The 24,557-nt window shown below is 41.3% G+C and overlaps 1 protein-coding gene across 1 annotated transcript in view; it reads left to right on the top strand.

Annotated features, from left to right (window-relative positions):
- Positions 1 to 24,264, top strand: part of LOC110955320 (uncharacterized) — a 75,894-nt gene extending 51,630 nt beyond the window's left edge. The window contains exons 4-9 of the mRNA XM_051940535.1: positions 5,164 to 5,282; positions 11,248 to 11,337; positions 15,867 to 16,011; positions 16,919 to 17,052; positions 18,680 to 18,888; positions 20,979 to 24,264. Of these exons, the coding sequence (XP_051796495.1) occupies positions 5,164 to 5,282; positions 11,248 to 11,337; positions 15,867 to 16,011; positions 16,919 to 17,052; positions 18,680 to 18,888; positions 20,979 to 22,125 (1,844 nt within the window). The 3' untranslated portion in view covers positions 22,126 to 24,264. The remainder of the gene's footprint in view (positions 1 to 5,163; positions 5,283 to 11,247; positions 11,338 to 15,866; positions 16,012 to 16,918; positions 17,053 to 18,679; positions 18,889 to 20,978) is intronic.
- Positions 24,265 to 24,557: the final 293 nt, after the last annotated feature.

The raw sequence follows: 24,557 nt of genomic DNA, 5'->3' as shown, positions 1-24,557 counted from the left end.
ACACACACACACACACACACACACACACACACACACAGAGTTTTTCTCTACTCACGCAAGCCTTGTGGGAGGGGAGGGATTGCTGTGCTGCTCGGAGCTCGCATGTTCAGGTCTGGAGCTCTGCTTTTACAAGCCGAACTCACAGCTGAGGATCAGCTGCCAAGAGATGGCACCCATGCCGCTCCGATCAGGGAGACATGAAGCCTCGACGCAGAACATGAATGTGTACGCTCAAATACTGCCATGTAAAAAATATGAATAAGTGAGTTAGAGTACTTACTGCAAAATGTGCTTGAAGCATTATTATTATTATTATTAATGCATTAATACTGAAGCAGTTTCTGACCTTTTTTTGGTCACTGCAGGCTCATTTTTTTTTACTATAATATAAAATTCTACTTCCATGGAAACAGCATGAAGAAGTAGAGAGAACTTAAACATCTCCTTTCTAATAAGGAAAAAAGTTGTTCCTTTTCGTTCTAAATTCTCAAATATTCAAAAACCTGGAATCAACACGTACAATATTTGTCCAAGTGCCCACAGGTGTCACCAATACTAAACAAATGATGGCTCTACAACCTCTAGATGTGTATCTATATTTATCTATAAATAGAGATAGATTTACTACTTACATCATGAATATTTTTCCACACTTGTCTGCTATCTGCTTTGTGTAAACACAGCCTGCAGTTCAGCCCAGCTCAACCGGATAGTCCCTGAGTTTTTATCTTGTCACTTTTGGTTACATCTGAGCGACTAATAGTTTCCAGGTTCCACCAAGAAATGCTATTTTTTTTTGTTTTTTACAGAATCTGATTAGTCCAGATGATTATTTTTTGCACATTTTTAAAGGAGACATCAAAATATCACTTGAAGTATCACAATTTTAAACTTAAGAGTAGCTGTACATCATGATTTGTTTAAAGACAGTCATATTAAATTACAGTTTCTGCTAAAATATGTTTCTTTAAATGATAGTATGCCTTCAAAACCAGTTGTCGTGTTTTTGGACTAAGGTGGTTTAACAGTTTCATATACTGCTGCATCCTTATTTTAAGCTTAGCATATATTTTGCGTGTTAAATCGAATTAATCTGTTAAAGTAAAGGTTTCAACCACTGCTTATTGCTGTCCTCAAGTAGATTAAATTCATTTCTGAAGCAGATTACTTTAAACTAGTATTGTGTAAAGTAATGAAAAGAAACCGTGAGGCAACAGCAGCCAGAACCACCTGTTTGACTCGGTGTGGAGTAGCATGCAGGCTGGTAGTTCCCAGGTTAAAGCTGTGCAGCAGCTGGTGTTGTGTCTTTGAGCATGTAACATGTATGAACACTTACTTGCTTCTCACTGCACATCGCTCTGGATAGGAACATGATCTAAAGAGCAGACCTGCAGTACTTTCTGCCATTCAGTTCCAAACGCATGCTGCTCTTGTACTCACGGTTTATAAATCACTTAAAGTCGTGCAACACCTCTCTGCAGGACTCCTCAACATAATGTCATGCCATTGTACAGGATTGTATTGAAATATTCATCTCTGCATTTTTTATCATTTTGTGAGACATTACTTTGTCTTCTATGTCCATTATCCCCAGAATAAGAGCATGTTGGTAGCATGATGGACCCTCGTGGACATTTTTCTCCCTACTTCAGTGCTCTCTTTCTCTCTCTCTCTCTCTCCTTATAGAGCTTTGCTTTTTCTTCTTTTGTCTCTTTTTAAGTTTCTCGTTATTTTTCTCTCTGTTTTTCTCTCTATTTTTCTCTTTTTCAGTTGTTCTCGGTATTACAAGAGGAAGTGGCTTTAGAGGAGAGGGTGTTGAAAACAGGCAAACACACCCAGACTGTGCTGTGCGCATCCGTCCGCTGTGTTGCTAAACTCACCTCACCCCCTAGAGGCTGTAGAAATAAATCTGTGATTGATAAGGACGGTGCTCTTGTCTGGATACTGGCAGACAGCTGCAGTTTGCTGAAAGTTTTGTGAAAGAGAGGTAATTTAATACATTTTTTTTTGTTAACAGAAGCACAAGAAGTGATTCTTTTTGGCTCACAGCACTCTAAAGCATCAGCAGTCTTTCATATTATTGTTTCACTTCAACAACTCCTCTAATGTCATCATAAGCTCCATGGTCACTTATCCCATGTATCTCTGAGCCAGTTGAGGTCCTGAGACAATTGTGACTTAGATTGTGAAAATGCAATCATTCTGGAGCTTAGTATTTGGCGGGTGGTCTTAATATTTTGTATACTCAGTGGAAATGGAAAGACGGACCTGGCCAGCCAGAGGAGCTAGACACTTTGAGCCTCACCCTTTGGCAGCATCTACATCCCGCTACTTGTCACTTTTTACTTAACACCCTGTCCTCACACAGAGCACATAAACGCCTCACCATTACCTACTCTGTTTTCCTTTTTCGAGCAGCGAGGGAGAAAATAGAGGCAAAGGAAAGCAAAGGCGAACACATGAGAGGCGATGAATAAAGCCGGTATTGTTGGCAGAGGAAGTGCCGGTGCCGATAATTAATCATCCCGTGTGTTTGTCTTTCCTGACGCCGCATCCTCTCCAAAAGCTGCCGTAAGAGAGAAAACAAAAATACACGAGGCGTTGAAGGAAGAAAATAAAGACGGTTATTAGATTCATTTCCTTCTGCAATGGTTTCCACTGGTTGGACGATATTGCGGCGATTGAACAGAGCGGTTATGTGTGTGTGTGTGTGGCTGTCTGAGTCTGTTTGTTTGTGTGTGTTAGCACCTAGCGGAGGCGATGACAAAATACTTAACATTATTACCGGCTTTTATGAGTTCATGAAGCCGCCTGTCAGTGCTCTGAGCAGCACAGGCGCACATTGCGGCCTTTATTTCCATGTTTACCTTGAATAAACCAACTGTGCGAATAAATGAGTTTATGGGAGAAAAATTAAGCCGCACAAAATGTATGGATGGAAAAAAAAAACGGGCCCATTAGCTTTGCGTGCTTTAGCGTGGATTTAAGACAAGGGGAACTCTCCTAGCATCACGAAATCGGTTGTCGATTGCCTGCGACGCCGAGCCGAACAAAGAAAAAGGGCGGCGAGACGAGGGAGGAGGGGTGAGGAAGAAGCGTGGATGAGGGGGTGGAGGGACAGAGGATGGGAGATAGAAGGTTAAAGGGGGAGGAGTGGTTGCCGGAATGGGGTTAGTCCATGGGGGTGGGGACTGTAACATAGCATCGGAGGATAGATACATACATGCACACTTAGTTTTTTCATAATGAAGCTATGATGTGTGTGCGTGTGTTGCGTGACTAATCTGTGCCTGCTACAGTAGGTGAAGGGCTGATCTCTTGGAGTGAGCCACATGCCCCCTGACAGCAAACCCATAAGAGAAACACGCAAACATGCCTCCAACACGCAACGCATACATCACCGGGGCACATGCGACAATTCACCACGCCACAGTGGTAACGGCTAATTGCATGCATACATACTGCGGCATGGTACACTAAAGGTGAGAGGAAAAAACGGTTGATGGAGTGTTGTGATATTTCTGCTATAAAACGACACAAAAGAGCAGGAGAGCGATTAGGAGGCAGGGTTGCATTCGAGCTACATCACAATACAAAGCGTGCAGAGAGGGAAACCCGCTCTTTACATCATCCATTTGCTATATTGTCTATAGGAGTAAAATATAGCAGGACGCCACTCTGTGATCCATTGTCTCCGCTTCACAAAGAGGTCAGAGGTCGGGCTCAGCTGGACTGCAGCATCACTGGAACGTGGAGAGCTTTCATTATGGCGAGGATGACGCCCGTCTGTACAGAGTTTAGTGAATGAAGAACAGCAGTTTGTAATTTTAGACCCATATGTGTACAAATACGCTAGTTTTGTGGCTTGAGTCGACTGAAAAACTTTTACTTATTCAAGATGAGTTGCGCCAGCAATAATTGAATTTTCTCATTTGAACAGCTCACATGTATTATTATTGATATTTGATCATTTATAGGATAAATATTACTCAAAGCGTAGTGCCCAGTTCAATAAAAATGAAGCTTATTTTTACCGTGGTCGGCTCTTTTGGTTATATTTGGTTACCTACCTGAACCAGACCTCCCAGACGCCCCAGTCGCCGCCCTCTTTCTGAGTTTTGCATGTGGTTATATCGTGTGTGAGGAATCCTGTAAAGTCATGAAATCCTCCACTGTTTTGTCTCGTTAGACTTGCCCACCTTGCAGACTAATACCTGGCATTAGCGCAGCGCAACAAAGGAGACTGATTCAGTTAATGTGTCCGCCACATGTCTGAGTGCCGGTCCAGCTCTCTCACTACCAGTTCAGAGGCTGTGGGAGTCCATCCAAGCGTACTTTGGAAAACAGACTCATTACTGTGTTGACAGGATGCTTAATATACGCTCTGTGTTCTGAGTCTGCAGCAGATTTATTAAAGTTAGCCCTCGTGTTGTCCTGTGGGTCAGAATTGACCCGTTTTAAAAATTTGAAAATGTGGAAAAAAAAATATAGATTTTCACAGTGACATTCTGATGTCCATGTTTTCAACATTTTTGGGAATTTTTTTGGTGGAAAAAAAGAAATGTTAAAAATGTTTCTTTAGAACATTCACACAAAAAATCAACCAAAATCCAGCGAAATTCGCTGGATTTTGGTTGATTTTTTTGTGAATGTTCTTAAAGAAAATATTAGACGTTTTGCTGATATATATGGAATCACTTTAGATATTTTTAGGAATTTTTTGGAAGATTTTTGCTCATCTTTTAAAAATATTTGCAAGAATTTTCATGCCAAGTTTGGGGGATTTTTTTTTTTTTTTTTTTTTACAAATAAAATTTTTAAGATTAACTTTTAAGGAATTATTGGGATTTTCTTCCTGAAGGTTTTGCAAATTGTCAGAAATTTGGGGATTTTTTTTCTGCTGAATTTTTGGACTTTTTACACAAGGAAACAATATTTTTTGGTCCCGTAAATGAGGACAACGGGAGGGTTAAGAATCTGACTTGTACGCAGCAGATAGGAGCACATATCCCGGCTTGTATGAGGTCAATTTAAGGGCTAAAATTGGGATGCATTTTCCTGTTTAGTTTAATCATCTTTTACACACACACTTGTGGCTTTTATTTTTTTTGTTTCAAACATAAATGAGTCTCTTGACCCTTTGTCTTGTCTTCTTTTTGATAGCGACTCAAGAGAAAACCTCCAGGAAGCACAACATCAGCACATCGTCCTCTAACCCTGAACCCAGGAAAGAGAGCCTTGCACTGGGCTCCAGCGTCAATGAAAGCGGCCTCCTGCTGGAAGTAAGAAACCCCATGTGTGATGTTTGTGCTGCATCTACGCAAACGCTGCCTAACAAGCTGCTTTACTAATCTATATTTCTACTACACTGAGTGGATGCTTGTCTCCATCAATGAAATGCTCTCCGGCTTTCATACATCATGTGTGTCTTAGTGAGTGAGCGACTTGGGAATTGGAGGCTGGGGAGCATTTCTTTTGTGTGTGTGTGCATGCGTGTGTGACCTTCACCATTTGCCCTGACCTCCTTTGCAGAACTGTGGTGTTGCGTGACATACGGGTGAGCCAGGAGTGTCAGAGCTGATGAAGGAGGTGGGGACTCACATACGCTTGGCGGCCTGAGTGTGTGTGTGTGTGCGCATCTCTGTCTGAATGCATGTGGTCGTGTGTGAAAGTGAGCAGAAGAGAGTGAGATGAACACACCAAGCCTGTCAACACCAATCACAGCAAATACGAGATTTGTTTTTCAGCCACTTGACCTCAGACCTTTAATCAGATTTTAACAACAGATTCATTATGAGGGCATTTATTCCACTTACGCTGGCGAACGGATAGCGTGCGACAAGTGTTTCTGTCGTTATTTTGACATGAGGACACCCACTTACATTAGGCTTTGCATTAACGCACACATGCATATTTTGGAGATATTATGCATAAAACTCGTGAAGCTAGTTTGTTGAATTCCTAGAAAGGCTGACGGTTTCTGTTGAAGGCATCGGAGCGGACAGCGTGTGATAATCAGACGGATGTAGCAGCACGCTACACGGGAATCGCTCGACTATCAGATCATCGTCACACACTCAATGTCCTAATGGGTCTCGGTCAAGCAGCAAATTATGACCCTGATCATCGCCCGACAGCTACGTGCGCAGTCACACAAGCAGAGCCGAGCTGATCCACTGATGCTTCTGTTAATGCGTTGGGTTTCTCAATGGGACAGTAAACAAAGGGTTAGATTGACCGTAGTGATGTGCTGCCTCCCGTTGCGTGACTCAACCTGGACCGGGGCCCCATAGCAAGCTGTGCGCTAGTTGTTATGGCGATGGGATGTGTGTGCGTGTGTCTGGTGGGATTGCATGTCTCTGTATGTGTGAGTTATGGTATGCATGCTTCCGTATAGCGTCTGTCTGTGTTTGACAGGTACATTTATATGGACTTTCTGCTGGTCTGTGTGCTTGTGTGTGCTGTGCTGCAGTCGTGTTCAGCCAATATTGAATTTTGGAGTCTGATGCTAATAGAATGTACAATAAAACAGTATTGTACATTGCAATTTTGTGTAGCTGTACTTTTTTTTGTCCCTGTCACCATTTTGCTCTCTGTGGGCTCATTGTTCACTGCAGTATAAAGCCCAGCACCTCCATGGCAACAGCAAAACCATGACTAGAAGTAATAAGAACGCAAACATGTCTTTTGTGCAGTATAAAAAAGTTATAATGCCATTAATCATAAAAAAAGTTGAAAAAAAATTAAGTTCAAAAATCAAAAAGGAACTAGAATAAACATGTACAACATTTTCTCAAGTGTCTACATGAGCTGCCAATACTGGAGAAATTCTACAAATTCTACAGACTTTGTTACTTACATTTGTAATTTGTTTCCATACTAGTTTCCCATCTGCTATTTGGAAGCACAGCCTGCCGTTCAGTCGAAAAGTTACTGAATTTTTGTCACGTAACTTGTGGCTACAGCTGAGTCATTTATGGCTTGTTGTGCCGAGAAGCACAGTATTTTTTTGTTATTTTATACAATCTGGATTGAAAAAATGGTTTATTGTTTGTAAACTTAAAAATATGACAAATAGAATAAAAAAAAGTTTAACCCTGTAAAACCCACTGTTGCAAAAAATACATCAGCTTATTTTTTATTAATATGTTCTATTTTACATATATATTTTTATTTGTGATATATTAGTGAAAATTTAAAAAAAAATAGCAAAAGAAATTGTATATTTAGTTACATTTTTTTCTATATTTGGTTTATATGTATGTATTTTTTTCAGTTTTTTTATTGCTCCTTTAATTTTCTATATATGTTTATTTTAGTTTTATTTTATTTATTTATTTTTTTGCTCTTTTTTTTTTCAATATTCAGGTCTTACAAGGTTAAGTTTACAGATGTAACAGCAGCCGGGTCATTGTTGAAAATGAAAATCAGTTCTCAACTAGCTCACCTGGTTAAATAAAGGTTAAATTAAAAAATAAATAAATAAAAAATAAAATCATAGATGAGTAATTTAATGATGAAAGTTTTTGTTTAAGTTGAAAATCCAATGATTCTTTCTGCTTTTACAACTTCTGATTCTCATAATTTGTTTGCAATTTTTTAGTCCTGCTGGCGGGCTTTTGGGTTCAGAGAGTTAATTCAGTGATTAATTATCAGCTAATACAAAGTGTTGACCAGAAAGCAAATCTTTAAAGACTCATTAATGGTGACTTAGAGGTGTCAGTTGAAAAGTAAAACGATCACCAAAGACATGACATTTCAACCTGAGCAGGACATTTACAGAATCTATCTTTACCAAATTTCACTGCAGTCCATCTAATAGTTATTGAGGCTTAAAACCACACATGTCCTCGTCACAGAGGCGCCACGGGAAAAGTCAGGCTGTCACCAAAGTCCTAATATTCTACATGTATCAGATTTTATGGCAGCAGTTTAATGAATATTCCAGTCAGGACAGAAGCAGTGAAAAACAATGCCATCCCGAAAACTAAAGTGAAAATGAATAAACTTTTATTTCTGTACCCTTGAGTGTTGATACTAATATGGGATGTAACCGAACCCCATATTATTGTAACCTTAGTATTTGTGTAGGATGTGGGCGTGTTCCTGGTGGCAGAAGGTCTCCATGTTTGTCATGACCTCATCATCTCACCCTGACAGCTCAACAGCAGAAAAACCAAAGAAATTCTGCAGAAACAATGGGACAAGGCTACCACCCGCCACCACCTCTCTCGCTCTGTCTCTCTCTTTCTCTCTCCTGCCTACTCCTCTCCCCTTCTGCTCCCATGCTTTCCATGTCCAGTGAACATATATTTTATTTTGGGCTCTGCGTGCAAAGCGCCTCTTAAGATTTGTAAGTCAAAGCTTTTAGTCTCCCAGGGGCGGTTATGAGAGCCGGGGGCGTCGTAGTTTCAGATATGTGGTGGAGCGGGCCAGCAGCAGGTGCCTGTTTCCATTACCTAAAGGCTTTAGTATGCAAGGAACTGAGGGAAATGTGAATGGAGACAACATGTAGAAACAGCATGTAGCATAGTGCAGCCAATATCAGTGCAGTGTTTCTTTCTTTAGGACTTTTTTTTCCTAGTTTAGAACCAGAGACGAACAAAGACCTTTCTGATGCACTTCGTTGTTTTCGTAATGAAAATAAATGAATAATTACTATGGTTGAATAGTACATTTTCAGTTGTTCTTTCCAGCTTTTATCTGTAAATGAATTGTAAATGGGCTGCCATTTTCCAAAATAAACGATGGGTGTTCCCTTAATGGATTTGGACATGTGAAAAGCAAACGAACTGTATTCGTCTGTAATATATTTGCCAGGCAGTTCATTTTGAACAAGCCAATTAAAGTAATCAACTTACAAAATACAGACTTTTGCCTGCACATACTCTTTCAGGTCACAAGGCTGAGGCCTATTTGTTCCAGGAGAATAAAAACGTCAAAGCCCTTTAAAAAGAAAATGGGTTGCAGAAATTTACCATGGCATTTCAATGACTTGGAAGAAGAACGGAGGAATGTGAACTGGCTAAATGGACCCAATGTGTAAATTCTGGGCTTGTTGCATCCCATAAAAGCATTCCCACCATATTCATGACTTTTTAATGTTGTTTTTTTTTGGACACATTCTCCAGATGACAGGTCAGTGAGTCACTGAAGCTTCCCATGCTAGTTGAACATGAGCTCTTCAAGCGGACAGTCAATTTTCAGGCAGTAAATGTTGGTATCAGTAAATTAGATGCATTTCAATTAGAAAAATAATACACAGCAGCAAGCTATAGTTCCCGAAACACCTTATCCCTCCTTAGACACATGGTTTCAATGCAATAAAAATCCCACGTGGTCAAATTCTTGATCTAAAAACCAGACCTTTTCACTTTGTCATCACAGACATGCTGGATTTGGACAAAAGACACTGTTTTCATGAATATATTCAATTTGGCTCGGACATACCGTTACCAGATGTTTATGCTGCCCCAAGTGCCCTCTATATTAAGTATCTTGGCAACCATATTGAGCTACATTGATCCATCATTACCCTGCCTTCATTTCAAAAGCTTCAGAGTCCTCCGAAATGCACGGTATGCCTTTCACCCTAACAGGCAGACAAATATCTTTGATGTAAAAATCTTGCTCAGTAGGTGCTGAGTCAGAAATCGTGCTATGTTAGTGTGTGAGTTATTTCTTGATAAATAGCAAAATCACTTGAATTCTGGCTATGTGTGTGCGTGTTTGTGTGTCATATGTGTGAGGGGGGGGGGGGGGGGGGGGGAGTCGTGGGAGGGATCGCTCTTCTCCCGGACTTCACGAACATGTGCCAGTTGAGCTTGTCAAACATCATCTGCATCTCCAAGGCTGAGAACCTGACCCTCCTTCCCATCGCCGCTCCCCTCGTCATGCCTTCATACGTGTTTTTCAGACATCATCATATCATAGTCGAGTTATTTCTCCTCTCTCAGGGCCGCTCTGTCACAGTATGACTCTTATACCTCTGGGTTTTTCGGGCTACAAATTGCTCTATTCGCGGGCGGTTTAGAGGGGAGCATGTGCAGTGAGCGCGGCATTGCATCGCTCGCTAAGGCAATCGGATCACTGTTGGGGCGAAAGTGAAAGAGCGAGAGGCGGAGACGTGGAAGAAAAGTAGGTATGAGTGTGACTTTAGAGGCCACGGGGATGTATAATGCGTAAAATACACACACACACACACACGCACACACACACCAGGGAAGACCTGCATAGTCTCGCATTAAAATAGAGGTGACAGACTCTGGCAGCAGCAGTCACGCAAGTCAAGTAGCCTTGCAGTTGTCACGCTATCACAGCTGTGTGCACACATACACACTGGAAGACCTCTTCCCCTCTTCCTGTGCTTTTTCTTCCTCTCCTGCTTTTTTTTCCCCACTTGCTTCCCTCCCCATCTGTCCATCCAACCGAAGCCAGTTATGTATTTATTTAAAATTTTCTTTTTTAATCAACACTTGTCTCTCTAAGCTGCACTGGCCAAACACATTATTCCCCCTCGTGTTCATGGATGTGTGTGGGGAAAGTAGGGCTGTTTGTGTCTGGAGTTTCTCTGCTTTTAATCAATGTGTTTGCTATCACAAATCAAAGCATGTTACGATTCAAACAGATTTAATTATCAAAGTTTTGAGCTTATGAAATACATATGTTCAGAGGAGAGCAAATTGGTGCGCATGTCATCTGTAAGTTAACTTCTTTAAAAAGTACCATGAATCTAAATTTCACTAGAAAATATTCTAAAAAAAGTCTTTCAAAATCAATTTTTAGCGTTACAAATCACTAAGTTTTACTTGGCCCGCTCTGTAGCGCAACCATCTGTCTTTAATTCCTTCTCCAATATTGTATTATTCTGTCTTTTGTTCCATTTTTTTCACTATTATTTACTGTTCGGAAAATGATGGAATGAATTATGTAAATTAAACATCGCGCTATAAAAAGTTTGGCAGACGTGCCTCGCTGCATTTTGTCTGGAGCTTAAAAAAATAATTGTACAGTAATGACTGTCACCACAGTCGGGCCACAAATAAAACAACTTGACTCAGTTTCACCACGTTTGTGCTGCGTGCATGCTAAGTGTGAATTATGCCATCTGAGGTTAGCTGTGCAAAGATAGAACAGATAAAAAGAAGCGGGTTGTGTTGGTTGCACTTGAGTTTATTTGCTGCATGAGCTGTCCTGAGTCATTGCTTATTTCTGTCTCTGTGTGCGTGTGTGTGTGTGTTTGTGTAGTCTCTGACAGGTTTCGCCCTGGTGGTGAGCAGTGATGGGATGGTTTTTTATGCTTCCTCGACCATTGTGGACTATCTGGGATTTCATCAGGTGAGTTGATCTTACAGTATTGTATCTGAAATGCTGTTGAATACAAGTATAATGTGGAGAAATGTAACCTAAAATGCACCAATAAGTTGGAGAGACTTTGTTTCATAACATGCCGTCACTCTTTTACGTCATTGTACTAAAATCCAAACGGACAGGCAGACAGCGTCATCTTCGAGCCCCAATATGGAACATTTCTCCCAAAAATGTTCTTCGTGTCTCTTCGTTTCACTTCGCTTGTCAGATGACTGATCATATTTCTAACAAGGTGTCATTGGTCCAGTGGCCTGAGGTTGCTGCCTCATTTTGGTTGCTTCCAAAATAATGGGCAGAAAAAATAATAATAAAGCCAATGGTAAGACTTACATTTCACTTTGTTAGAGTTCATGAAGATTCAGTTTCTTTCTGTTTCTGTTTACTTTCTTATCTCTTGTTGTCTGCACCCTTTCTTATCTGGTTCTACTCACCTTAAATCACATCATTCTGAGAAATACACAGCATAGGTTTCTATCCACTGATTATATATAAATATGGAATTAAACAAAGTAATGTCACCCATTTGTTTGTAGACTACCATTTTGAAGCCTCAAGATTAGAAGTTAGAATCCCTATTTTGATTTTTGAAATCAGAAAAAGTAACTCGAGGACCAAGTGGCTCTGCCCTAAGAAATACCGTTTTATTGTCTGTTTTACTGTCAGTGGTACCATAATTTATTAAATGAACCTCATGCTGTATTAGAGACTTCAAACTATCAATTGAGACCATGAACTGATTCAGGAAATGTTTGCTAACGTAATAAATCAGGTGAGGAGTGCAGCCAGTTTCCCAGAAACTTCTAGACAATCAGACTTATTTTTGCAACTAGAGGAGTCTCCCTCTGTTGGCCATTACAGAGAATGCAGTTCTCTTCTGGAACTTGAAGGAAGTTCTACATTAACTTCTATGTGTTTTTTTTTTTTTGAATGACTTTAATTTATGTTCCTTTTTGCAGGTAAATTAATAAATCCACTAAAATAGTCTCTCACACAGTCTCTCAAAAGAAAACCCTCTCACGGTTTTGACTCCGTAAATGTGAGACAGTGGACATATCGCTGTCCTGATTCAACAAGGTCACCATTCTCATTTTTTCTTCAGTCCGTTCTCTCTGTTCTGTACCATCGATCTATTTCTGCTTTCCTTTTCATCCTTGGGCTAATGAGCCAGAGCCTTTCTTCCAGTCTGCCTCCTGCTGCCTGATAACTCTCTGTAAAGGGCAGAGGGAACCCACCAGGTTACAGCTAAGAGGCCACAGAAGGGTGAAGACCTCTGTTTCACCCTGAGACACACTCTGTGGGTGTCTGCGTATGTCTGTGTGTGCGGGCACTGATAAGTCACCAACGGTTTAACTTCCTTCCTCTCCGGCGGCTATACCCAGCCAGTCATTAATTATGAATGATATCAACACGGGCTCGCCTGTCCTGCGATGCTGAAATCATCCCTCTCCTTCAAAACCATGAATAAAGTGCTTTTCACTGTTAAAATCCCTCCTTTGCCCTCATGTCTACTCAAAGACACACACACACAGTCACATCAGGGCACAAATTCTTCTGCTACAGCGCTCCCACTTGGCTTACAAGCAGACGGGGGCAGTAACACAGCGCCATGAAATCGACATGAAAACCAAAGTGGTCTGAGAGACCCTGCCACAGTATGTGTGAGTGTGTGTGAGTGTATGCAGGTTGATCAGTCGTGACAGGCAAAGATAATTACAAGGTGCTATAAGGTGCATTTATGTGTCAGCAGCTCAGTCAGAATAAGATTTAATTTGGGGTGACTTTTTTTAGAGATACACCATCGTTCAAAAATTTGAGGTCACCCAGACAGTTTCATGTTTTCCCTGAAAACTGTCACTTTTATCCATGTGCTAACATAATTGCACAAGGGTTTTCTAATCATCAATGAGCCTTTCAACACCATTAGCTAACTCAATGTAGCATTAGAACACAGGAGTGATGGTTGCTGGAAATGTTCCTCTGTACCCCTATGGAGATATTCCATTAAAAATCAGCTGTTTCCAGCTAGAATAGTCATTTACCACATTAACAATGTCTAGACTGTATTTCTGATTCGTTTAATGTTATCTTTAATGAAAAACAGTTTTCTTTCAAAAATAAGGACAGTTCTTTTTCGATAATTCTTCACAAGTTGAATTCTGTTTGATGTAACCTTGGAAGTAAACATAAATATTCACTAGGCTAAGAGTCTGCAGCTCTGAAAGGCTGTGCTAAAACACAGAAGGGCTTTCAGATGCTAATTGCGAATGTTAACCTTGTTAACATGTGCATGGGGTGTGTTTATGTGCTTGAAGACACACTATAAGCAAAATAAGCAGTTCACGCTATGACAGAGCATTTCTACCTTGAAGCTGCAGTGTACCAATGGCGTTGTGGGGCTTTATCTTTGAAGTTTTGTTTTCAGCAATTACTCCAGTTGCTCAACTTGCCATTGTGCGGCATACAGTAGTTTTACTGTGATCGAGCACAGTCGTAGGTGAGCTGGTGTGCTTGAACTGCAGCGAGTGGAGAGGGTAGGGTGGTGAGAGAGAGGCAGAGACTTTTATTTTAGAAGAAACAACAGAGCAAAATTACATCTAATGTCATTAGTTCATCAGGTATTTAGCCATAAACCTAAATATTTGACAATTCTGAATTTTGACTTGATGATGGAGCTAGATTCAAAGTTAAGAGATCAGCAAAGTCTGTGAGATTCAACCTCTGGTGAACCCGAATGAAAAAGAAAGCTTGAAGAAAGAAAAATGTTGAACAATTTTAAAACTTAAGAGATTAAGACTGTCTCCCATGTGTCATGCTGTTTTGTGCAGTGTTGGATGTCAACAAACAAATGCACTTGATTAAATTCAAATTTACCATCCAATACAGCCACAACTGGCTCTTTGTGAGTACTGAGCTCAGCAGCAGCAGTGTGGAAGATAATGGTGCAGTCAAAACAACTATCATACCACATCAGTGTTTTTTACTCAAAAAATGCAAAATCATACTGTAGCGCTCTAGAGAAAGAGATAAGGTATTGACAAGCTATGCAAAGTGTTTTGGGTGATGTACACTCAGTAGAGACAGAAAAATCATTATTTATCGCTACACAAGATCAAATCAGGTAGTTTTCTCTTTGCTGGTGAAGCACTGGGAATCAAAACACAGAAGATTTTAATTAAATATTCAGTAAAAATGAATGTGCAGTTGACAGTGAACGCACTTCTACATGGTCCTACATCAAAACAATCTTTCTTTAAATACCCACAGATCCTCACATTATATTTCAGACTGTCATCAAAACATTCCTTTTGTCGTTCCCACATGTTCAACTCCTCCAAAGGAGCCGTCTGTTGTTTTTAAGTCACATCCTTTGCCTTTTTGGCCTTGACAACATGTCACATAATTCTAAAACCCACAATTGTAGTCACAAGGACACTTATCCGTAATATACCACAGAAAAAAAAGAAAAGAGAAGGCCTCACTAAGTAGCACCACAAGAAAGCCGTGGAGAAGAGCAGAAAACCTCCACTGGCCTTTGATCCAATTTGTTACTGGGGCAGTTAGTCTTTGAAGGTCAGTGAAAATATCACTTATTCTCCATTTTTTCCTCTTCTTTTCCTCTCTGTGTTTTTACGAGAAACATAAACAATAGTCACTCGATCCGTCTGTCTGCCTGGCTGCCGGTAGGGAACCAAACCACAGGACGAAGCGCTCGCCGAAGACGGTGGGAACAGATTGTGTTTTCAGAGGCAGGCGATCAAAAACCCTCGCGTGCCACCAGTGTGGAAATTATGGAGAGAGGGCAGGGAGGAGGGAGAGAGGGAAGCGGAGAAGGTTGAACATTTTAGTAAGGAATCTGTCATGGAATGACAGAAAGCAAAGCTATTGCTGGAAAAGAGAGGGAGGCATGACGAGAGTGGGCTGGAACCCGACTCACTCTGTGTGTGTGGATGGGGAGGGTAAGCTGGGCTGGACTGCCGTTCGGGAGCTGGTGTCACGCGATGTTTGACAAACACAGCTGCCCTCACTGGCCCTGCAGCTGCCCTTAGACTATTACTCTCCTGGATAAATTCTCCTGCCTGTATGCATGCACAGGAATATATATATGTAAATGTGCACGCGTGTTTCCTGACTTCCATTGACTTTGTGTGTACATTAAGGCCCTTATGTGAGTCATGGAGAAGTTTGCACGTTTCCTAGGAATCCTGAGGCAGATCGAGCCTTTCTGAGTAACAACAAAAGGAATCCCCACCTCAGACAGCAGCTACCAGCTGATCCGACAGCAGCAAAACACCAGTCCAAAGTCACTCCATGCAATGCTGCTAAAAATACTCAATCTCACGTGTATTAAGATTTTCATGAGATGACATGACACAAAACAGTCTAAAACCAGAAATATATTCAACTGATCATGCACGTTTTACTTAAAATGTTTTATTCAATAGATTTCCTTAACAAACTATTTAAAATCTGCTCTACTCTCCTAAATCTACCTGCAGACTGACGTGATGCACCAGAATGTGTTTGACTACATCCACATAGACGACCGTCAGGAGTTTAGACGCCAGCTGCACTGGGCCATGTGTCCTCCACAGCACCAGGGGACGTCAACGCACCAGGACAACCAGCTGGCTCCAGGAACTGGTGGGTAGCTCACTGGGAAGAGAGGAGGGAATGTGACAACTGGCGCATTACCAGAAATCCTCAGAAAAATGTGAAGAGATGCTGAGCGTATTAAAGACAGTTACAGTTTTGTACCTCGGTAACTTTTCCATGTGGTGCTTTTTTATCTGCTGGAAACAAAACTATGCATTGAAAAATAGGAAGTCGCTGTGACTAAGCTTTTCCACTTGAAACTGCAGCGTACTGATGAGTCAGATTCCGACTTCTGGGGTTTCATAGATAACAAACTTCAAGAACCAAACCTGCCGACTTGCAGGATGGGACTTTCTGCATCATTATTATTCTTCAGAATGGGTTACCGGTTTGAACATTTATGAATGCATGGGTTACTCCAATAATACTACATGCCATTATGCAGTGTAGAGTGGTTTTACAGTGTTTGAGCAGTCGTAGGTGAGCTGATGCGCTCAAGCTGCAGTGAGTTAGATCCACACATTCTAGACAGAGAACAGTGCTGAGTTAGATCTAAGCTATTTTGAAGGCAGAGCGGATTATTATCATGCAAAAACTTCTAAATTTATAACTAAAGTGAGTTGTTAGGGGTTTGCACAATGACCAAAAAGGGACATTAAATAATATAATACAGTCTGAAAACTGTTTTTAGCTTTCATTTAGTAAAACATATTCATTAAAACTGCATTGTTAAATATGTAAAATATTAAAACATAGCCTGTTAACATTATCATTTTCCAACCCATCTTTTGAAACTGATGTCTTACTTAGTTTCTTCAGTTTCTGTATACTCTTTTATGTTTTATTAGTTGCTATTAGTGGGACTTTTCTTCTGACTGTGAAGCGATTTGTGCATAAATGACAGTTCATGTTAAATTATCGATATCCTCCTCTGTCTTTCTCCGCCACATTGCAGGTGAGGACTTTGTAGTGAGCAGCCTGTTCCATTCACAGGAGGCCGGGGAAATCCCTTCTGAGCTCTCCTGCTTTCTCAACAGATGTTTCATTGCCAGAGTTCGATGCCTCTTGGACAGCACCTCTGGATTCTTGGTGAGTGGTCTGAACCAGTGAAAATAAACAGAAACTTCAGGTTTCAGTGCATTAAAGTTTACGCTAAACATTAAACTGAGCATGGGCAAGCTGTTGCCCACTCGTTGGGAGAAGACCCAGACCTATAAAAAGTGTTATGACCCCTTGAGTAGTGCAGAACTTCATTTATAATTGCAGCGTGTAGAATTATTTATAGTTGTATTGCAAGGGGCTATAAAGTAATTGGGCGCCTGGACGCAGCAGCAGAATAGGAGCTTGGTTCATCCCTCATGGCTGTGACTAGAATGGTTTGGAGACCAGCAGTGGAAAAACTAGAGGCCCTGATGACAGAGCAACAAGACTATGGGTTTGGACCGTTTATCAGGGTCAGCCGAGTTCACTGTCACCAAGTCCACTCTGGCTGCTCTGATGTTGGCTGCACAACAGAAATTCTAGATGGCAATTTTCTGACATATTCTACAAGCACCGGTAGCCAAGTAGTGAGCAAATATTGGTGAAATGCTTTCCTCATCAGTCAACATAATTAGAGCTAGGACACAGAAATTTGTAATGTAATGCCCACTGCTCATTCTGCTGGCAAATAAGAAAGCCAGAGAATCTTCAACTTATGGTAAAAGAATAGGATTTAAACCAACTGCTTGGATTTTCAGCCACCTTAGCATCATCAGTTTATGAAAGATAATGCCAGTCTGTGGCAACAGCAAATAAGATCACCACCTATGTTAACTTTTTCTTTGTGTACATTAGCAAATTTTAGCATGCTAGCAAGCTACAGCAAGATAGTCAACATGGTAAACCACCTGCAGCTATCTGCTAAACAAATAAAATATGCACTACCATTCAAAAGTTTGGGGTCACCCAGACAATTTCACATTTTCCATGAAACCTCACACTTTTATTCATGGGTTAATATAATTGCACAAGGGTTTTCTAACCATCAATGAGCCTTTCAACACCATTAGCTAACACAATGTAGCATTAGAACACAGGAGTGATGGTTGCTGGAAATGTTCCTCTGTACCCCTATGGAGATATTCCATTAAAATCAGTCGTTTCCAGCTAGAATAGTCATTTACCACATTTACAATGTCTAGACTGCATTTCTGATTCATCTAATGTTATCTTAAAGGAAAAAAAATCTGCTTTTCTTTCAAAACTAAGGGCATTTCTAAGTGACTCCAAACTTTTGAACAGTAGTATATGTTAGTACGCACATGCACATGTATGGAACAGAGTTTTCCCAGCAGACTAGAAAGTAGTATAATGATGAAAGAGATTGTACAGGCATACATGAGCGGCCAAAGTGTGTATCTGCATGGAGAGTCCGCACAGTGATTACACTACAAGGCTTGGTTTTGCGACCTGCTGTATATATATGTGGAATGGAGTCCTTCCAGCAGATTACAAAAGTAGCATCATGACAGGAACTATGTGTCCACTGCTGTCCATGTGTGCGTCTACCAGGGGGAATAACCAAGTCTTTGGCCTTGCAGTCCAGTCATTGGTTCAAGTGGGTCCATCTACAATTAATTAAAAATAGAAACAAAGGCAAATAGAGAGTGATATAATTCTCTTCTATATCAATAACCATTAGATGAGTTCTAATCGTTCTTCTCTCCTGTTTCAGACTATGCAGTTCCAGGGGCGATTGAAGTTCCTCCATGGCCAGAAAAAGAAGTCAGCGTCTGGGGCTCTAATGCCTCCTCAGCTGGCTCTGTTCTGCATAGGCGTGCCACTCTTACTGCCCTCCATCACTGAGATGAAAATGAAGAACATGCTAATGCGGGGAAAGACCAAGGGGGGAGGAGGAGGGATCATCTCTGCCATGGAACACGGGTAAGACCTCATACATGTTGTATCTTTACATAAAGACGGAGAGTTATTCTCACCATGTCCTGGTGTAATGTACTGATTGCTTTAACGAGGTGCTATACAGTAATTAAAGGTCAACCTTTTTAACACAGAATTTAGGTTGAGGTTTGATGCATTTTGGCATCGTGTTATGGCCTCTAAAAAACTACACTGACTTGTGGTGGAGCTGGAAATAAAGGTCAAAACTGTAGAGCTTGATAAACCACAGAAACTACAAGCGATGCTGTAGCGGCTCATAATGCATAAAGGCTACATTTAGTTTAAAATCTACCTACCAAACACCCTGGCTGAGATCCACAACATAAAAGTAGAGCAAACAACAAGAGTCCTGAATAAATACATGTGCAGCAGTCCTGTGTCATTTATTGATTGTTATTTTAGAGATACCCGCTTATTACCCAGCAACAGCTTTATTTTACCCTGAGACCCAGTTACCAACACAAACATGAGCCCTTTCCTCACCCAGCAGGCTCTGATACCAAACCAAACAAGCGCTGGACGCCATACCTGCGGCCAATTAGGAGCAAATACATGCCTCGGCTTGGATGGAGCCCTCAGTGATTCATGTATCATTAACAGCTTTAGAAGGCTGAGAGGCCAAGTGTTGAGCTGCAGGCGGTGAGCAGAGCCTACCACCCCCTCTGCTGTTCACTCCGTCTCTACATCATGGTGGATAATATAACTATTCTGGGAGCATTATGCATAAAAAGTATAGTGTTTACTCTCCATGGCATCTGGGTCTGACTCCACAAAGACAGACTTCAGCTGTGGTTTCAGAACGCCGACAAAATATGTAATATTTGTCATAAACAATGTCTACTTCTTGACTATTCAAAGTTGGAGTAACTTGCTATGAATTCTGCGTAAATTAAGGCTTTCTCCATTTAATAAAAGACAAGAGAGAGACTGCATCATGGTATTACAATAAAAACACTGATCTTTTTTTGTTATTTAATCAGCAGGTGTCTCTGATTGTTACCATGGCGACATGCCTCCTTATGGTTCATTATTTTACCTGTGTGCATGGCAGCTGAGTTTCCAGGCTTAAACTACATCATTCTTTGTTTTTGTGACATTGTTTACCTTCCATTAGACCAATCTAAGAGCAAAATAAAGACTTCCATAACACAGATATTGCCAGAGAATACACAGCAGTTAACATGTACTCAGATCTTTAATTCTGTTCCAAAGCCTCAGCTGCTGTTATTGGGTTGAGAGAGAAGAGACAATCAGAGGAAAGTGGCTAAACAGACTATATACAACAGATGTGCTGTCAGAATTTCTGGACTGCATAAGATAATTAAAGTTAATTTGTCCAGACTAGGACCTATAAAGCCATGCACTGAGTTTGGGTTTCCATGGTTTCCAAAATTTTTTGTTGAAGATTAAATTAAACTAAAATGAAGAATGAGGAAAAAACAAGTTGTTGAGGTATTTTTTCTAGCATAAAAGAAAAACTGACGAAATGCATTTTATATTTATGTGTAAAGTGTGGTGTCAGTAAATTAAAGCTCTACCAGTTTAATTGAACAGTCATTGATTGTGTTGTCTTCTTTGATTATCATGATCTTCACAGTGCAACAGGTTCAGGGAAAACCAAATCAAGAGATCAGAAACTTGTATTAAAGAAGGTTGCCACACATTTTTAAAAAAAACAAACACAAAAGCTAAAACACATTTGCCTTTCGCAACTGCAGCGTGTAAAAGTGACGATCTACTGCATTGTGCTGCCTGTAAACATGGAGTCCAGGCTATCTTTGATCTTTGGGGTCTGGAAGCTGACTCTGTTCTCAATTTTCACATGAGACACGTCCTGGAAAAGATGAGTCACTTCTGGACAGATTCTCTCATGAACTAAAGTGAACCAAACCTAGATATTTATGCTTTGAGTCATTCATCACTAGATTTAGTATGTGGACATTCCCATATGGATATATGGCTGGACCAGTGGTATTTTAGGAGAATACCTTGTTGTCAAGACACTCAGCTTATTTGATTTGTCTACTTGTTTCGTGACTAATGATCAAATCTTTCTTTCTGCTTTTCCCTCTCAGTGAGCGTGGGGAACACGTCCGGAGGCACTCCTACAGTGGAGGAATGGGGGACATTGCAGACCCTCTCCTCCTCTCCTGCCCCACGCCTGGTGCCACCCAGCGAGGTCACCACACCCCCTGGACTCCGCTCTCCAAAGACAACCTCAAGTACCGCCCCGATGGTTACTACAACCAGGAGGAGCCCCTCAACTACTGCAAGTCCTCCGGGGCTCCACATAAGGGTCTGAGCCCGGGCCTGGGCGGTGGGTGGCCCCTGCGGCAGAACTCAGGTCCCATCAGAGCAGGCCAGGGTGTCGGCTACATCCCCTCTAACCGCTTAAACAAGACCGGCCAGTACGGGAAGCCGTACCGCCTCTCCCCGAGCTGTCACAGCGGCAGAAATGGAGAGGTGTTTGTCTCGAGGCTCTATGGGAATGTCCAGATTCCCGCAGACCCAGACGCCTACTGCGTGGATCTGGTGAAAAGCGAGAACGGCTACGGAGAGTGCTACGACGGCCACCTGATGCCCGAGATGGCACCCATCAAGATAGAGCACGACTCGGACTCCGAGAACGGCTGCGACGCGTACGGGCGACCCTGGGCTTGCCGCGACCCGGCCGCCATCGACCGACGCTACGGTAACGGGGTGTATGACCCGAACTCTGGCCTGCAGCTCAAATCCGAGGCAGATTACTACGACCCTCAGTACTCGCCCTGTCAGCGAGGGAAAGCGGGAATCAGCCCACCATACAACAACGGCAACTACCAGAACTATGCAGTCAACAACGGCGGGAACAACTCTGCACGTCTCCTAAAGTGTGACAAAGACTTGGGGAGTAACAATGACTCCAGCCAGTTTAGCCCTCAAAGACTCTCTCACTCAGACTCTCTATGCAGCAACCAACCTGTCAACCTCATGGACTCACACGTGTATTCACAGGACCCGCACAAGGCCTACATGCACCCAGACTACAACAAGCACGGCACTTACGAGTTCAAAGGTCACGGTTTGATCCATTCGATCAAGCGGGAGCCCATGGACTCTCCCCCCTGGTCCGAGAGCGGCCACGACATGAACCAGTCCATGATGGTTGGTCCCAGGAACGTTATGCCCTGTGTGATGAGCACAGGGCACCACAAGTCCAGCCCCTACATTTATATGCCCTGAGAGTGACTGGTGCATTACCTACACAGAAACACAACCGCAGATACTTACCTGCCTCCACCCCAGACTCACTCCATACGCACAAATATTAAAGTACTTCGTCTTGTTGTTTTTCATACACGTGCACCAGCGTTACAAGAGTTTCTGCTTACGAGGATTCCCAGGATGTCAAGTACTTCTTCCTCTGTCTGATGAAGAGGTCACAAACAAGGCTCAGGTTCTAGCGTCAGTGTTGTGACAATCAGAAATAATACTTTCAAATCCAGCTCATGGATAGACGACGATGTTTTTAAGTTTTGTAGTTGGTTCCAAGCACTTTTGGATTTAGTGACAGTGAGACGGATTATGTCTAGAAACACAATTTTATTTTTGGTTTCTATGTTGTGCACTCCTGGTTTTTGTGGGAGAAACAAAGATTTTGCTGTAAAAAGATGTTTTGTTTTTTACTTTGTACACAGGAGATGACTTCCACCTACTGCTGGGCTTTTTGGAGTGAGACGGCTGATTGAGAACGTGCTGATGAGTCAGTGATAACAGCTTAAAGAACAACTGCTGGTTTTGCATGTTTTAGTGCTTCAACTATAAATAGCTTTGTCATAACTGCCTCCAGTGATGTATGAATGGAATCTGCTGGTTTCTATGCATTATAGACTTGTATTAAATCAACTTGTAGAGACTTGAAACTTATTTGGTATCCACTGCAGTTAAAGAAAAAAAAGTTTGGTTGGATGACTTGTGCTTTGAAAACACTCCTCGTTCATGCACTCAAGGACACTTTTAATGCATGACAACCAAATTCACATTATCCTTTTACACAATATGCTTGTTTTCTTAGTGTTTCAGTTCTGAATTAGATTTTCCAAGAGCACATCTACCAACGCAGTGCTTTTGACGAGGCATCCTTGAACATACCGCTGACGACAGCTTTGAAAATGGTCCCTGCTTGCTGGAGATTCAAGTAGAAAACCCCACCGCAGTCACAAACAATCTGCAGTTAAAGGACCAAAACATGTAAAACTATCAGTCAGGCAGAAGCTTTCAGTATATTTGTTTGTTACACGAGAAGCAGCCTCATCACAGACCTGTGTGCATGTGCTGCTTGGTGCTTGTTTAGAAGCTCTGACCTCCTTGTGGAAGCGATAAAAGCAAAATTGTAATGAAGAGAGCACAATAGAAAAGTTACTGAAGTTCAGAAGCAAGTCACGGTTAACATTTGACGGCATTCAATTGAGATGAGCGGTGAAAACAATCCAAAACATGTTGAAACTGCCCTTTTAAATTGTAGGACATGCAGTGGTTTTGGTCCTTAGGAAGATGCTCTGCACCAGTCTGACTATATTTATTATCAGTTAAAGGTTTGTTCAGATGAGATAGGCGTGTTAGTTTAAAGAAAGCATTTTATTGAATTTGAGTCTTCTGTCGATGTGCGCAATAAAGTCAATATTTTAGGTCATAAAACTCCTGTTGAACAAACAATGTTAATTTATGTTAAGCTAATGTTGTACAGTTTAGATTAGTGTTTATGACAAGATCAGCATTTCAGCTCAGCCTCACGTCTAACTGCAGATATGACACATTTCCTTTGAAATAAATATACACTTTTCATGTTGTCTTTTCAGTCCAAAAAACATCAGACGTTATCCTCACATCAGTATTTTTGCACAAATGAACTAAAAGCACCAAATTGATTCAATGTCAGTCTCAGTTCTGTGAAGCTACCGTCGTAGTTTCTAAATTGCACTACTGGGAGTAGTTCAGTTGAAGTTCAGCCTACCCAGACAGGTTTTTTTTTTGAGTCGACACGCACAACTGTACATGGTGTCACTGTTTTGGATTTGTCTTTTTCTCTCTGTGTGTGTTCTTTTCAGTCAATGTTTGATGATTCGTATTTATTGTAAGAGGCAAAAGTGTATAATTTAAAAACTACAGTTTTGAAGGCTTTTCTGTTTTACTAACGTGAATAAATATGGCTTTTTTTCTTGCTATCTTTTTGATAATTGTTGAAAAGACTGTCATACATGTCTCATGGAGGAGGTAGCTGCAAGGTAGCGAACACAGTGTATATATGCAGTGTCTTCCAATGTTTCTACTTGTTTTTGCAAATGGGACTTATGTATTAAAAGATCTTTCTTTATATGGAAAGTCAGGGTGAAGAATTGTTCTTTTACTGCTAGCGAGACAATAAATAAGGCATCAAATTACTGCCTGCTTGGTGGCAACAGGAACATTCTGGGGCAATCACAAAACACCACGATATCTGCAAAAGTTTCACGATGTCGGCTATCGCAGAGCTCAAACCAAATAACGTGAAATTATGTACAACATGGTCACTCTGCTCTCTTAATGCTCTCCAGAATGAAAAATAGCACTCTTCCATTGTTCCTTCAACATCCTTGTTTCTTTAGTAGCTTTTGAATTTTTCACAGATACCAAAT

The sequence above is a fragment of the Acanthochromis polyacanthus genome, chromosome 20, assembly GCF_021347895.1.
Source record: "Acanthochromis polyacanthus isolate Apoly-LR-REF ecotype Palm Island chromosome 20, KAUST_Apoly_ChrSc, whole genome shotgun sequence".
Lineage (NCBI taxonomy): Eukaryota > Metazoa > Chordata > Actinopteri > Pomacentridae > Acanthochromis > Acanthochromis polyacanthus.
The sequence above is the reverse complement of the archived record's forward strand: the minus strand, read 5'-3'. Positions and strand labels throughout refer to the sequence as shown.